Source organism: Daphnia carinata, chromosome 7 (genome assembly GCF_022539665.2).
Source record: "Daphnia carinata strain CSIRO-1 chromosome 7, CSIRO_AGI_Dcar_HiC_V3, whole genome shotgun sequence".
Classification (NCBI taxonomy): Eukaryota; Metazoa; Arthropoda; class Branchiopoda; order Diplostraca; family Daphniidae; genus Daphnia; species Daphnia carinata.
This window is the reverse complement of record NC_081337.1, coordinates 9371613-9385421: the sequence shown is the minus strand read 5'-3', so window position 1 is coordinate 9385421 and position 13809 is coordinate 9371613. Positions and strand designations below refer to the sequence as shown.

General features: G+C 38.3%; 4 protein-coding genes across 5 annotated transcripts in view; 2 read left to right on the top strand and 2 right to left on the bottom strand.

Annotated features, from left to right (window-relative positions):
* Positions 1-13809, bottom strand: part of LOC130689843 (probable peroxisomal acyl-coenzyme A oxidase 1) — a 66213-nt gene that overhangs the window by 8705 nt on the left and 43699 nt on the right. The gene's annotated exons all lie outside the window — the stretch shown is intronic.
* LOC130689792 (protein KRI1 homolog) lies at positions 2299-6040 on the top strand. The gene is made up of 14 exons (XM_057512735.1): positions 2299-2530; positions 2588-2682; positions 2741-3085; positions 3142-3302; positions 3366-3522; positions 3596-3808; positions 3867-4002; positions 4078-4181; positions 4250-4389; positions 4452-4581; positions 4644-4804; positions 4871-4969; positions 5051-5182; positions 5264-6040. Exons 1-14 carry the CDS (start codon positions 2419-2421, stop codon positions 5928-5930), a joined length of 2652 nt encoding a protein of 883 aa, XP_057368718.1. The 5' UTR covers positions 2299-2418; the 3' UTR covers positions 5931-6040.
* Positions 7596-9736, top strand: LOC130690173 (RING finger and CHY zinc finger domain-containing protein 1-like). 2 transcript variants are annotated; one of them, XM_059496002.1, is made up of 8 exons: positions 7596-7817; positions 8028-8189; positions 8254-8320; positions 8397-8485; positions 8563-8745; positions 8805-8900; positions 8961-9060; positions 9129-9736. In XM_059496002.1, exons 1-8 carry the CDS (start codon positions 7755-7757, stop codon positions 9155-9157), a joined length of 789 nt encoding a protein of 262 aa, XP_059351985.1. In that variant the 5' UTR covers positions 7596-7754; the 3' UTR covers positions 9158-9736. The 2 variants fall into 2 exon arrangements, with proteins under 2 accessions (XP_059351985.1, XP_057369159.1); XM_057513176.2 differs by having other exon boundaries at positions 7597-7817; positions 9126-9736.
* On the bottom strand, positions 9605-12619 carry LOC130689812 (transcription factor TFIIIB component B'' homolog). The gene is given in 6 exon segments (XM_059496001.1): positions 9605-10583; positions 10825-11019; positions 11098-11233; positions 11291-11618; positions 11681-11775; positions 11818-12619. Coding segments are annotated over 6 exon segments (2154 nt in total). The 5' UTR covers positions 12478-12619; the 3' UTR covers positions 9605-9843.

The window sequence follows — 13809 nt, the reverse complement described above, 5'->3', positions numbered from 1 at the left end:
AAACAATAAAGAAACGAAAAAAATAAATAAGAAATTACAGTACCGCATTGAAATAGTCAAAAGAAACCAAAAGTACAAACTAACACGTAAAACGCAACGCAATCGCTTTCACAACGTGCAACACCAAACATTATTTTGTCTTTCCAGTAAGTTTTCGCAATGCTAGTTTAGATGTTGCCAACATCTGCGGTAGCATTGGGTAGATAATAACTGAAAAAGTGTCAAGAGAGAATGTCGAGATTGCCCACAACAACTCCCTCAGAAAAAAAGTGGAAAACGTATGAGTAAGATATCAACCATCAAAAGGTCATGGAAGAAAAACCTCATCAAGCAACGCAGACTCCCCTATATTCGATTGATGACTGGCATCCGGATGCTTCCCACGCACATCCGCGGGCGAAACATATCAAATACAATATACGCCAAAACGTTGATCGTCATCCTTTAGCTGGTAAAAGACTTTTGTCGGAATGAAAAGATGCGCAAGTGTCTATGGGCCATTATAGTGGATACTGTCAGTGCACAGAGAAGAGGAAACAGGCAAGAAGCATCCAATCATTGGGCCAGTAAAGTTTCTTACGGAGAAAAAAAAAAAAAAAGAAATACGCACGCATGTAACAGAAGAAGAGAAACGTATACAATATGGCACTGTGAAAAGAATACAGCAAGGCACCTGCTACCCCAATCATCAAGCTTTCATCCTTTTTTCGCCCCTTTCTCTTTCTTTCTTTCTTTTTTATATTTATCTAAAAAAATATACTGTATGTCTGCGTTTACCTGGCAAGTTTTTGCTCACCTTGTCAGATACCTATCTTACGTGCATACCCTGAAGGTGTGCCGTCAACTCCCGCTTAGATATAAACAATAAAAAAATACGTATGTATGCGTATATCAAGCGGAAAATCGTATTAAAGTTTCGGCCTTTTGTTTTCTTTTTTTTTTTATTGACACAACACGAGTTAAACCTATACGTGGATATTGATCCTGGCTTGCTTGGTAAAAAGGAAAAATAGCTCTTGCACGCCAGGCCACGTTAGCTCACGCTGGGCCTGCCATTTACACTTTTAATTTCATCAGGCAAAATAGGGGCAATAGAGAACACAGGCCTGCACGTTTATGCTTCTCTCATGTAAACAAAGTGAAAGAGTCGTGCGTATTCTAATTCAATTAAAATCAGTTCGAATCGTTCTTTGTGGGAACGGGCACACCCTTAATGAGAGGTGAGATGGAATCCTTGTCAAAACCAGAACCAAAAGTCATTATATTAATTAATCTACCTCTTCCTTTTTTGCGCTGCCAAAAAAAAGGTTAAAACGTCATGATTCGATTGCCAAATATAATTGTGTGACTGGTTAGGGTTGCGTTGCTCCAGCGACGGCCACCAACCGTCTAACGAAGTTCGCCGTCAAAGGAACAAAGACCACCGTACCCAAGTTAACGAATGACGCATATGTTTGGATTTTCATCCAACTTGAGATTAAATAATAGTAATGGGGTCTCCGTCACTTCGAACGTCGTAGGGCAGCGTGCGGTTAATACGCGCTAGATCTGGGAACCATCCGTCAACAGTACAAGGATGTGCAGCTCGCTATTCATCAGACGTCTGATATTCATCATTTCGGGTGCTAAAATGTTGTAAAGGAAACCCTCCATCTATCTGAATAGACTCTGAACAGTAATTTATCATCGAGTCGACTACTTCGAGTAAACGATTTCACTGATACCGTCGCCCTTTTCAATGCCATCTTTTCATGTCTATGTAAACATGGTCAAAACACTTGCAAAGAATGTTGTGCCATTACGTTTCCTAAAGACTTGGACAGGCTTTTAAAAAAGAAAAATAACCTCGGAACTTCCAAAATATCATATTCAAAAGAAAACATTTGAAGTGAAGCACATGCATACAACTGTCTAGATTCAAATGAGAACACAAAAACGATTATAGGTAGTTATAATTCTTTTTGTAGTTAGCTTTTGTAACTAAAAGATTTTTCACTTTTGATTTGCCCTCTGGTACCTCTGGTTACGTACCCCAGCGTACGTATTGGGAGTACAAATTAAGCAATCTTTTTCAAAATAAAATGAGGCAAATAAAACTGTTCCCCAATGCTGTTTTGGCATTAGAGACGGTTTCTTATTATTTGTAACACGTTCAACATTTGAGTAATTTTTTGTATACAAATCGTATCGGCTTTGATGAAAATATCGACTATCCTTTTCGACAAATCGCAAAAACCGATTCGATCGATCTCGGACTGAAGCAGACGACACAACTTGCAATTATTACATTAGGAAACTAAAATAAACTCCACACGTGGTTCTACGTTTATCTGAGGTTGTTGTTAGAGTTTGCGAAGGTGATATTTGACGACAATAAATCCCTGTGCTAACTAAATTGCCAAACCCTTAAATAAAAAGATGGCCGCACTCTTTGATGAGGGAAGTTCAGATGAAGAAGGGAACTTAAAAATCAACACAAATTATGCTGACAAGTATAACCAATGGCGAGAGAAAGAAGAGTACCAAAAATGTAAGTCAACCATTCGCATATTAAATTGGTCTGCTTAATCGTCTTTGTTGTTCAAAGTGAAAGATAAGTATGGAGAGACAGGCGCCATGAGAATGCTAGCAAATGGAGATGATAGTTCTAGCACTTCTGAATCAGAAGATGAAGATGGAGAAGTGAGTTGTTTTGATTGTTTGCCCTTAGATTAAAAGCACTAAATGATGATTGAATCAGGCTTGGGATTCTGAAGTAGAGAAACAGTTTTTTCAAACCTTGGCATCATTGAAGAAAAAAGATCCTAGCATTTATAATGCAGAAAAGAAGTTTTTTGACAAAAATCTCCAACCTACACTACCAAAGAAATCAACAAAACCTGAAGCTTCATTCACCCTCAGAGACTATGAACGAAAGATTATTTTGGAAAAAGGAGGACGGATGAGTGACGATGAGGATGTTCCACCCCAGACTTTCCATGAAGAGCAAGAGCAATTGAAAATTGGTTTCAAGGCTGCCCTACAGGATTCTGACTCAGAAACCGAAGACTTATTCAAGATTCGTCCCAAAACCAATGAACAGAAGGTAAGAGGTTCACAATTACCACATAAATCTTTTTTCCTAAAGTTATGAATCTATAGGAAAAAGAAGAAGAAGAATACAAGGAATGGTTGAAAGGTAGAAAAGAAGATATTTCTAATGAAGAAACAAAAAAACAATTGGAACCGCTGAAACAATACTGGTCAGATCCAAAGTTGGATGAAAATGAAGCATTTCTGAAAGATTTTTTTCTCAATAAAAGGTAAACACCACTAGAATGAGTTATCTTTACGAAAATTGTTCTATATGCGCGTGAAATTCTAAGATACAAGTGTTCTGAAGACAAGAATTACATCCCCACCTACGACGAAGTTGTTCACGAACCAGAAGGCGATCTCAGTGAAGACGAAAAGATCTTGGAAAAACAATTGGAATTTGAACATAAATATAATTTCCGATTTGAAGAACCTGATCCAGAATTCGTGAGTCTTTATCGATGTAATTTACATTTAGAGCTCCCGTGCGTAAAATAATTCCTCCGCGCAATTCAAATAGATCAAAAGGTATCCGCGAACTATTGCTGACTCAATGAGAAGGCCTGATACTAGCCGAAAAGCAAAAAGGGACGAAGTAAAAGAACGCAAAAAACGAGAAAAACAAGAAAAGAAAGAAGAACTGAAAATGCTAAAGAAATATAAATTAAAGGAAATCCAAGAGAAGCTTGAGCAACTCAAGAGCATCACCGGCAACGCCTCCCTCCCGTTTCAAGTATTGCGTCAGTCCTTACTCAGATGAAAACAGCTCTTAATTATTAATTAATTTGTAGGATGATGATCTTCAAGGTGATTTCGATCCAGAACAGTATGACAAGAAAATGGGCGAGATTTTCAATCAAGATTACTACCATGTCAACGACGAAGATCAAAAGCCAGAATTTCCATACGATCCAGAGATCGATGACGGTATCGATTAAAGTTGACGAATAAGATTCAGCACGGCATTCGCAACTTTTTTTTCTTTCTTTCTTTGTACAATAGAAAATTGGGATGACTATAAAGGTCAACAAGCAGATCCTTCTACTAGTGGTGAAAATGATTATGATGACTATGAAGGACCGCATTGCGAAGATCCAGATTTTAATGTAACATTTTCTTTCCTTTTTTGTGAGGTTCAAGGGTTAAGCAAATTTCTTACATTTTTGGTATTTAGATGGACTGTGACTACGAGGACGCTAAAGAAGAATCTAAAAAGGAAATGATCGAAATGACTCGACCTCGTAATAGAGGACGGAAAAAGTCCATTTTCGCCCAGAAATTGGAAACAAAAAAGCCCGTGTTCGACCCGCAGCAGTAAGTGCCATTCAATGCTTAAATATCCTCATTGCTTATTATTTTTTTCCCCATCATTCTAGATATCCAAATTATGAAGAGTATCTAGAAGAATATTATAAGCTTGATTATGAGGATATTATAGGTGATCAGCCTGTCCGATTCAAATACAGAACAGTCGTCGAGAACGACTTTGGTTTGGATGTAGAAGAGGTGGGAATAGCCATCATATGTATAACCGTCATTGTACATATAACAAGCGTTTCACTATTTAGATTCTTGTTGCAAGAGAGAAAGAGCTAAATCAATGGTGTTCAGTGAAGAAAATGTCGCAATATAGAACGGAAAGGGAAGAAATGGGAGACTATTACACATACATTACTAAAAAGCGGAATTTATCCCTAAAGAAAAGGATTTTGCCATCGGTTTTTGTTGAGTAAGCAGCGTCATACCTGCAACCGAATGGCAAGAATGTTTAATGTCTCCAAATTTGTCTATTTAGAAATCCAGAGGAACTTATGGTAGCAGATCAAGAAAAGGACCGAAAGAAACGCAGAAGAAACCAAGGGAAAGATGAAAATCCTGAACCGCAACAAATTCAGTAAGTATACAGCTTATGTAGAACTTACAAGTTGACGTATTTCAGTTGAAAAATTAACAATTATTAAAATGTTTGGCAAAGGAATCACGAAGATCATCAAGAGATCCCAGAAGAAACTGTTCCAAAGAAGAAGAAACGAAAAAATAAAGGAAAAGACGGAATGTTAGACTTAGAGACCAATCAGTTCCAAACTATTGACCTAAACCATTCCGAGTAAGTACAAATTTGAATCGCTTTGAGTTCCTTCGCCGTGCAAGTAGTAAGTCATTACGGTTTAAAAAAATAATATCACAGGAAAACGGAACAAGCTGGTCATAAGAGGAAAACGGAAAAAACAAACGATAGTGACTTACAAATAGAACAACAGCCGCAGCCAAAGAAGTTAAAAATCGATAAACAGCCAGCGGAAGGTGAAATTATCGTGGAAGCAATAAAGCCCATTAAAGAGAATGTGAACACCAACAAGAAAAAAAAGAAGAAAAACAAAAAAAATATTGCTAAAACAAATGACAAACCTGTGTCTACCATTGCAAATGAACCTTCCAAGAAACAAGCTGATAGAACGCAGATTCTATCAGTTTCAGAAAAACCAGAAACAATTGACAAAAAGGACAAGGCTGGGCAACCCAACCCATCGAAAGGTGATACGCCCAAAAAGAAAGTCAAATCCAATATGAAGCCAATCGACGCTAATTCCCTAGGAACGAGTGAGCCACAAAAAACGGAATCGGCACCCAACAGTGAAAAGAAAAAAAAGAAGAAAAATAAAAAGAAGAAAAACAAAAATCAAACAGCGAACGGGACAAAAATTGCCCAACTTGCAAATAAAGCCAACAAGAAATCGGCCACGATTCGGGGCTTCGACATTTCTGATGACCGTCTCAAAGCGTATGGCATCCGGAATCCCAAGAAATTCAAGAATGCCATGATATTTGGCAACAAGAAAAAAGGGCAGGCATAGAGCATCGTGAAAGTCACCAATGTACGTTGCAAAATATTGTATGGTTTGATTGAACTGAAGTGCATATTCCGAAATGTTTTCTCTAAAATAAAAGACGTTCATTCTTCGAATTTTTCTCCAACGAGACAAAAGCTCGACCTTTTTCCCTTTCAAATAAAGATTGGTGATAGAACTCCTATAAGTGAAAAGGAGCTCTGAAATCTCTTCGCGAATCAGAGTCCTGCTCAGAACAACGATTAGGAAAGCCTACTCTGATCACACACTAGTCACACGATATTACTCGATTCTTGATGAATACATACATGTAAAATACGGCTTCGTTTGCATTAGCTGTAGATGTACGGAAACAATTCTAACATGGACTGTAAATGTTTCGATGCAAGAAGTGGCGGGAAAAAAGAAATACTAGCATTGTGTACGTTCACATAAATAAAATCAAGTAAAGTTCCATACCTCGTTGTTTCGGTGCCTACTCGTGCCCGTTAGCTGATGCACCTCCTTCGGCAAGATCTGCTCATCACCAAGACGGTTAAAAGTTTCGATACATGTGCTTTCGCCAGTCGTCATGGCATTACTGTTCTCCATTATCACATTTCGAGAGCATTTAAGAAGAGTCGATATTCGGCGAATCATCTTGTTTAAAAGTGTTCCAATCTGATCAAATTTGTTCACTTTTCGAATAGATTCTGGCATGAGATTCGAATTTACACTGATGGAAAACGATTCAAGGTCACAAAAAGTACAAAATAATAGAGTTGTTGGATTCGGTTCACGCAGAACAGCATCAACCATTATAGAATGTTACAACCAAATTCGTGTTCGCGCCGACAACTTTTAGAACTGGTAGTGTACATTAGCCAGATCGATTTATACGACCGACCTCGTGGGAAGCACGAGAACATCTAAGCTAAGATCTAACATCTCGTTCGATTTGAGCCCTTCCTCTCCTTTCGATAGGTAAGGCAAAATTAGCATACTTTTGTCGAAACACTGTTTTAAAAATCTCTCCCAACCCCAAGTTTTTTGAGCTTTTTATATTTTTGTTTCATTTTCTTTCATTTAAAAGATTTTCCAGTTTGGCAACACTGCTAGATGTTTTGAGAAATTGCGTTTGAGAAGGAAAGAAGGAAGGGTAGGAAAATGTAATCAACGCCATCTAGCAAACTACACATTCATCTACAGTAAAGAAAGCAAATGAACTATAAATTGAGTTGAAATACCAAAGTTTTAATAAATACCAAGCATCATAAGTATAGAATGATAACGAACCAGTCAAAAGAAAAAACTAATGCATCCCTGTTCTTTGAGGTCTAACGGCACCCTACTAGTACACAATTCGCGTAACGCAAACGTGACCGACCACCCATGTTACACGGTCGAGGTTGTCGAAGTGGCAGGGGGAATCCTAATTTTTTGCTTGAGGTTACAGCAGAAAAGATCTGTGAATTATTTTCAAACCATTAGATGTTTAGATTTTGTATTTGAACCATTTAAGTAATAGAACAAAAATATATTTAGAGACTTAGTTGATCACTTCCTTTAATTGTTACTCTTTATTTTAAAAATATCGCAATAAATCCTGAAATGCAATATTTTAGGGGTATAGAACGATAACAAAGTGTGCCATTGTTTTACATAGCTTAATATACTATTTCCTTTTTCAATTGTACGTGGCAGACAAAACAATCGCCGATCAGTCCGTACTCCAGTATAGGCAGTCTATGTCTGTACTCAGTATCTGAAAACGCGTGTTTTTTTTCTCTCTGTGTACACACATACAGACATCCCACAACTGACTCGCAGTTAGTGCTCGGCAGAGATAAAATGGCTGAGGAAGAGAATGTTGAATACGGTTGCGAGCATTATAAACGGAAATGTAAATTGGTGGTGAGTATATGCATTGTGTTTTTAACCGATCAATGCTGCATAGAGAAGTTAGCGATAAAATTTTGATGGGTAAAATCAATTACGTGTTAAATTGTGGTTCAATCGGCAAAATAGTTTGTCACCAGGAGTAATTGTTTTTTCTTAATTTGAGTGACTGTCCACAAAATCTGATTAGTAATCAATTTGTACATTTACCCTTTACCTTTTCAGACACCTTGTTGTGGTAAAGTGTACACCTGCAGATTTTGCCATGATGAAAAAGAGGAACACACCCTTAATCGCAAGAATGTAGATGAAATCATGTGTTCAGTGTGTGAAACAAAGCAGCCGGTTCAGCAAAATTGCTCCAATTGTGGTATCCTTTTTGGGCAGGTATGAAAGAATAGTGACCATGAAAAAATTTTGATAAAACAATCAATAAAACTTGACTTTGCAGTATTTCTGCGGAAAATGCAAGCTCATTGATGATGAGGATAAAAAACAATATCACTGTGATGGATGTGGTAAGCTTTTTCTTAATATTTTGGATTAAAAGTTTGAAGTCTTATGGTTGATGGAAGCAATTTTTCATTATTTCAGGTATTTGTAGAGTAGGTGGAAGAGACAAGTTTTTTCACTGCCAAACATGTGATATGTGCCTACCAAAGAAACTTGAAAACCAACACAGAGTAAATCTATTCATAATTTGCTATGAATGTTTTCCATAGGTATCCTTCAGTTACTTATATTAAATTAACTTACTTAGTGTGTGGAAAAAATGAGCAGAACCAACTGTCCCATTTGTCTGGAGGATATTCATACTTCAAGGATTCCTTCCCACATCCCGTCATGTGGACATTTGATTCACCGCACGTGTTTCAACTCTTTCATTCATCGAGGCCACTACGCCTGCCCAGTCTGTCAAACATCTATGATGCCAATGGATTCGGTATTAAGTCAATATAATTAAAAATATTCTATAACACTATTTTTTTTTGTCCCATTTAGTATTGGCGTATTTTAGATGAGGAGATTGCATCGACCCCAATGCCTGTAGAATATCAAAACTTTTTTGTCACGATTTTGTGTAACGACTGCCATCAGGTTAGAATCTCTTCTGCAATAGGATATGGTTTTGTTTTCAACTTACTCTTTTATGTGTAGTTCTCTGAAGTCCCCATGCATCCCCTTGGAGCAAAGTGCCAAAACGCACCCTGCGGATCGTATAATACCTGCAGGAGCGGTGGCCCTGTTAATCGACCTGGTATGTGCAATTCTTTTCTCCCGGATCATTCTTAGCAATCACGTAATTTATTTTATATTTGACAGTAGTCAGAGAACAGACTCCAAACTCAGAGTAAACTGCCATGAAGTATCAAAAGCTGGAAGATGTTTATCTTCTATCTTTTATTGTATGACAGGCAATAATTCTATTTGCCAGCTACTAAAGTGGCCGATTTTTTGTATTTAAAGGCTTTTGTATTTTCATCCGTGAAATCTTCCCCTTTATTTGACGGCAGGCATCTTGGAGCCTTTTGGTGACATTAGTTCAACAGTTTTTGTGATTTTTTTTTCTCATCCAAGTAACTCATACCGCGTCAGCCATCTGCTGATGTTCGATACCTGTTTCATTGCCCTTATCTCGTTGCAGTGGGTAGAATATGCCGTCAAATTATAATTCACCAATAGTGGATAAGCAAAATGTCAGGTGAAAGGAAGGAAATTCAGGTGTAATTACGCTAGTAGATGGAAAGTGGACACTGCCGGAAAAAAATTTCATATCCGACATTATGAAGGTACTCCTGTGCAGCATTCTGAGTTTCTTGTAATATTACGTTTCATTACAACTGATTTAAGCACTTCTTTCTTACTTCTCCGTGGAATGTACCTACTGGACATTTTAAATTAACAACCATGTATAAATATACGCTGTTACCTTACATTATGACCTAATAATTCATAGTAGGAAGAAAATAAACTTCAGATGGCAACAAACATACATAAATACAAAAAAGCGAAGCTAACCGGTTAAGTAGTACAGGAATACTTACAATGGTACTGGCTTTACGGGTTCCGAAATACGGTAGACATGAACTAATTGATTGTTTGGATCCCCGGGGTTAGGCTCGGACACTAAAACTAAACTTCCGGGTTCGGCTTGAGCAAAAGCGGGATTGGCTTCGGCCAAAGCCGGTGGGACTAGAAAAGAAGGCGCCTGCTTGGATGCTGTAGGATTTTCAACGACAGTTAACCCACCTTGCTCTAAACCGATTTGTCCTAGGGGCGAATTCAGTAAGTTGTCAAGCGGGTTATTGGGAGAAGTTGGATGAGCATTCTTCTTTAGGCCAGCTGGCTGTTTGGCGACCGCATTTTCACTTGTTGGATAATCTCCATCGGAATCACATTGCGAGACAATTTTCTTTCCTTTTATTTTGCGGATTCGAGACCCTGCAGGTTTTCTACTTCCAACCGGTGATTCATCAGATTCGGTTACTCGCAATTTCTTTCGTTCTTTTCGAGGGGGTTCTACTTCTTCTTCTGAATTTTCGCTTGGTATTGTTTCAGCAGGAGATTCTAGACGTTCACCTAACGCTTCCTCTGGATCACCCTCATCGTCATTTACTGTTTCTTGGATATGCGAATTTTTCACAGTTTTCTCTTTCCTCTTCATTTTAGGTTCTTTGCTTGTCGTCTTAGATGATTGGCGCGTTTTAGCAGCTTTACCGGCAGTTTTTTTCTTTGATGATTCTTTGCTTGTACTTTCATTGCCACTTGAATCTTCATCTACTAGAAAATAAGTATAGTAAATGCATTGATTTAATAGAAGGAGAAACTAGCTGCCAGTACTAGACGTTCTATCTGACTGATCGATTTATACTATCTCCCGGCGTCTCTCTCTATCCCCATCAACATCGTTTTAGTTAGTTAGATATGGCCGTCTCTGGTATTGGCAACGGAAATGAACCTTACTAAGAACTGGGCAGTAATGTACTACTATAAGAGAGGGAAAAGGGATATTCGTGCTTACCTTCTACATCCATAAACTGGGAAATATCAAACGGTATCTGGGTGGCTATTATTTTATCGACTAAAGTAGGGTTCGTTTTCTCTTCAGATTTAAACTTCCTCTTCAGATCAATGCGATCACGGCCAGGAAAGAGCTTCACCATCAACGAAAAATTTGTACCCAACATATTTAACGCTCGATAGAAGCGAGCCGTTTCTGTCAAAATAAGGTAAAATAATTATTTATTTATAAGAATAATAAAAAAAGACGCTGACACATGTGAATAAATACTACCTTTCACACTCCAACGACCAGCACGGGGTCTCTTGCGCCACGAACCGTAATTTACAGTTGTAGAAGAATTTTCAATTATGATGGGGGCATTCGCCAACTGGCTCTTGTTTCTTTTCGTTTCGCTGGTGTCAATTACCTGAAAAAAAAATATCTAGAAGTATTGGTCTGTTTTATACAAGGAGATTGTTATTACCAAGCTTCGTTCATCCAATATGATTTCACCATCCGGTCCTAAACGAACTTGTGGAACGGGCATGGCATCTTCCTCTTCTTCTTCTTCTTCCACCTCCTCCACTTCCGCTATCTGTTTATCCTCCTCTGTCTCTTCTGGTTGTTTGTCTTCTTCGTCTATCTCGGTCTGTGGATTTCCTTCCATCTGACGCATTTCTTCTTCTTCAGCTAACCTCTCATCCAAAATAGCGTTACCAGTGCTTTCATCTCTCTCAGCTTGGTTTTCTTGTGAAAGTGCTTCAATCTCGTACGGCTTGAGTCGCATTTGCAATTTTTCTGTCGCGTTCGGTCTAATAATAAAATGCATTAAAAAAATATATTGAAGACCATTCCGCCAAATGTCTAAACTTACGGTCTATCTCCATCTGCTGGATTGTAGTAAATTAAATCAAACATGGTCAGCTGCTTTCTGTCCACTTGACCATTTGCAAATTAAGTTCAAAAGAGCTTGTTTAAATGAGCTTCTATGTTTACTTAACTTAGAAATACCTTCTGCCTCATAATTGCTTTTTTCATCTCAAGAGGAGTCTTCTCATTACGTTTCCGCTTTCCTTTTTTTCCCTTCTCTGTCACAGTTTTTGTTGTTGGTAAGGGTGCTGCTTCAACATTATCCATTTTGCTAGGTGATTTCTTTACAGGGGAAAGTGGTGTTCTAGATTGCCTCTTTGCTGCATCATCTTCAGACTCACTAGCACTAGAGAAGGTTCTGATGCGGTGAGGGGCATCTCTAATGACTGGACGAACTTTGTTTCTAGCCTTATAACGGGAAAAAGAAGACGCACTGGTGTTTTGCTCATTGGCTGCAGCGTTGACTAGATTTTCACTTGACACTTCATCAGATACTCCTGTAATAACATTCTCTTTATCTACACAGTGAGCTGTGACTTCTTGAGCTGATGGTTCTGTGGCCATTTCAGATTTGGTAGGAGGAGGTACGACTGCAACATGAGATGTTGAGCTATCTACATTTTTAACTTCTACAGTTAAAGAATTTGGCAGTGTTGGTAAATCTTGGTCAGCAACTGGGTCATCAACGCTGGGTGTTGGTTCTTTATCATTTGGGCCATCACCAACGTTTGTAATTGCAACTTTAGACGACCGGGGACCCGACACCAAATTAGGTGCTACTTTTAGTCTGACTCGTCGCATGGTAATAGCAGCCGCAAATTGGAATCTCAGCAAATGAAGGGAATTAGTGACAATAAAACCAATATGTTACTATTATAATATTAATCCAAGGTCTTTGAAGGCAAAAGCAGAGAATTTTAGACTTGCAAGTTTTACGATAACCATGCTCATAGAAAACTAAACAGCATGGGCGTTTTTCTTTACCTAACGCCATCTAACGTTAAATAGAAAAAGTAGAATTGCAAATGGTATATGGTAACCCGTTTTACCCCCCAAAAATTTTTTCCTGCAAACTCATCGGAATTGATTTAATATCACAGGATATACTCAAAGTTCAATGCTGATTCCGGGAAAGCTGCTATTTTTTCATTAAGTTAATCGTTTTTGAAATACATCGATTATTTGACGCATTGCTAGCGCGCCAGTACGCTACAGCGCTAGCGCCATGCAGCAGAAAAATTCGGTGAGTATACGGAAAATTAACTATGGCAATCCGTTTTACCCAAAATAAAACGAAAAAATATTGGCCTTTTTTCTGTTTTACTGCTATTGCCATCTACCAGTCACATTTCTAGTTAATTCTCTACAGATACTGACCGAAAAAAATTTTAAGCCCGACTAAATTAGCCCGACTTTTCTCGGTCGGGCTTAAAAAATTTTTCTGAAAAAACTGAAACTTATCGGAATTGGTTGAATGTCACAGGGTTATACTAAAAATTGAAAGGTGATTCCGGGAAAATTGCTGCTTTTAAAGTTAAGTGAATCGTTTTGAAATACACCGAATATTTCACGCAATGCTAGCGCGCCAGTACGCTACAGCGCTAGCGCGATACAGCAGAAAATCGGGCTTATTTATTAGTCGGGCTTAAATTTTTTTTTCTGCAAAAAAGTGAGACTCATTGGAATTGGTTGAATATCACAGGAAATACTCGAAATTGAATGCTGATTCCGTGAAGTTGCTATTTATTTTTCATTAAGTTAATCGTTTTTTAAATACACCAAATATTTGACACAATGCCAGCGAGATGCAGCAGAAATATTCGTTGTAAAACGGGATTGCCATATTGCCATAGTTTTCATGATTTCTTTTCATACGTCTGTGAACCGAAGGACGATGATTCCGAAATATGGCAGATGTGGATCGGTTAACTAATTATGGTTATATCACGGCCTACTATAATAACGGCCTATCAGCGCGCAATACCTCCTGCGCCCAAAACTGAAATTGCCAGTGGGGTATAATACCCCGAATCGAATTCCATTTGCCGCAGCTGCATTCCACCCATTTTGATTTCCTTGGCTTTTGCCACTGATTGGCAATGGGGGAGAGGTACACAACTCCCGTCGTAGTAC

Bases quoted from the DNA above. Each gene is read 5' to 3' on its own strand.
- LOC130689792 (XM_057512735.1), top strand. From the start codon at position 2,419: ATGGCCGCACTCTTTGATGAGGGAAGTTCAGATGAAGAAGGGAACTTA. The intron at 2,531-2,587 runs GTAAGTCAACCA...TGTTGTTCAAAG, and splicing joins GAAAGAAGAGTACCAAAAAT to TGAAAGATAAGTATGGAGAG. The intron at 3,523-3,595 runs GTGAGTCTTTAT...CAATTCAAATAG, and splicing joins AAGAACCTGATCCAGAATTC to ATCAAAAGGTATCCGCGAAC.
- LOC130690173 (XM_057513176.2), top strand. From the start codon at position 7,755: ATGGCTGAGGAAGAGAATGTTGAATACGGTTGCGAGCATTATAAACGG. The intron at 8,190-8,253 runs GTATGAAAGAAT...TTGACTTTGCAG, and splicing joins GTGGTATCCTTTTTGGGCAG to TATTTCTGCGGAAAATGCAA. The intron at 9,061-9,125 runs GTATGTGCAATT...TATATTTGACAG, and splicing joins TGGCCCTGTTAATCGACCTG to TAGTCAGAGAACAGACTCCA.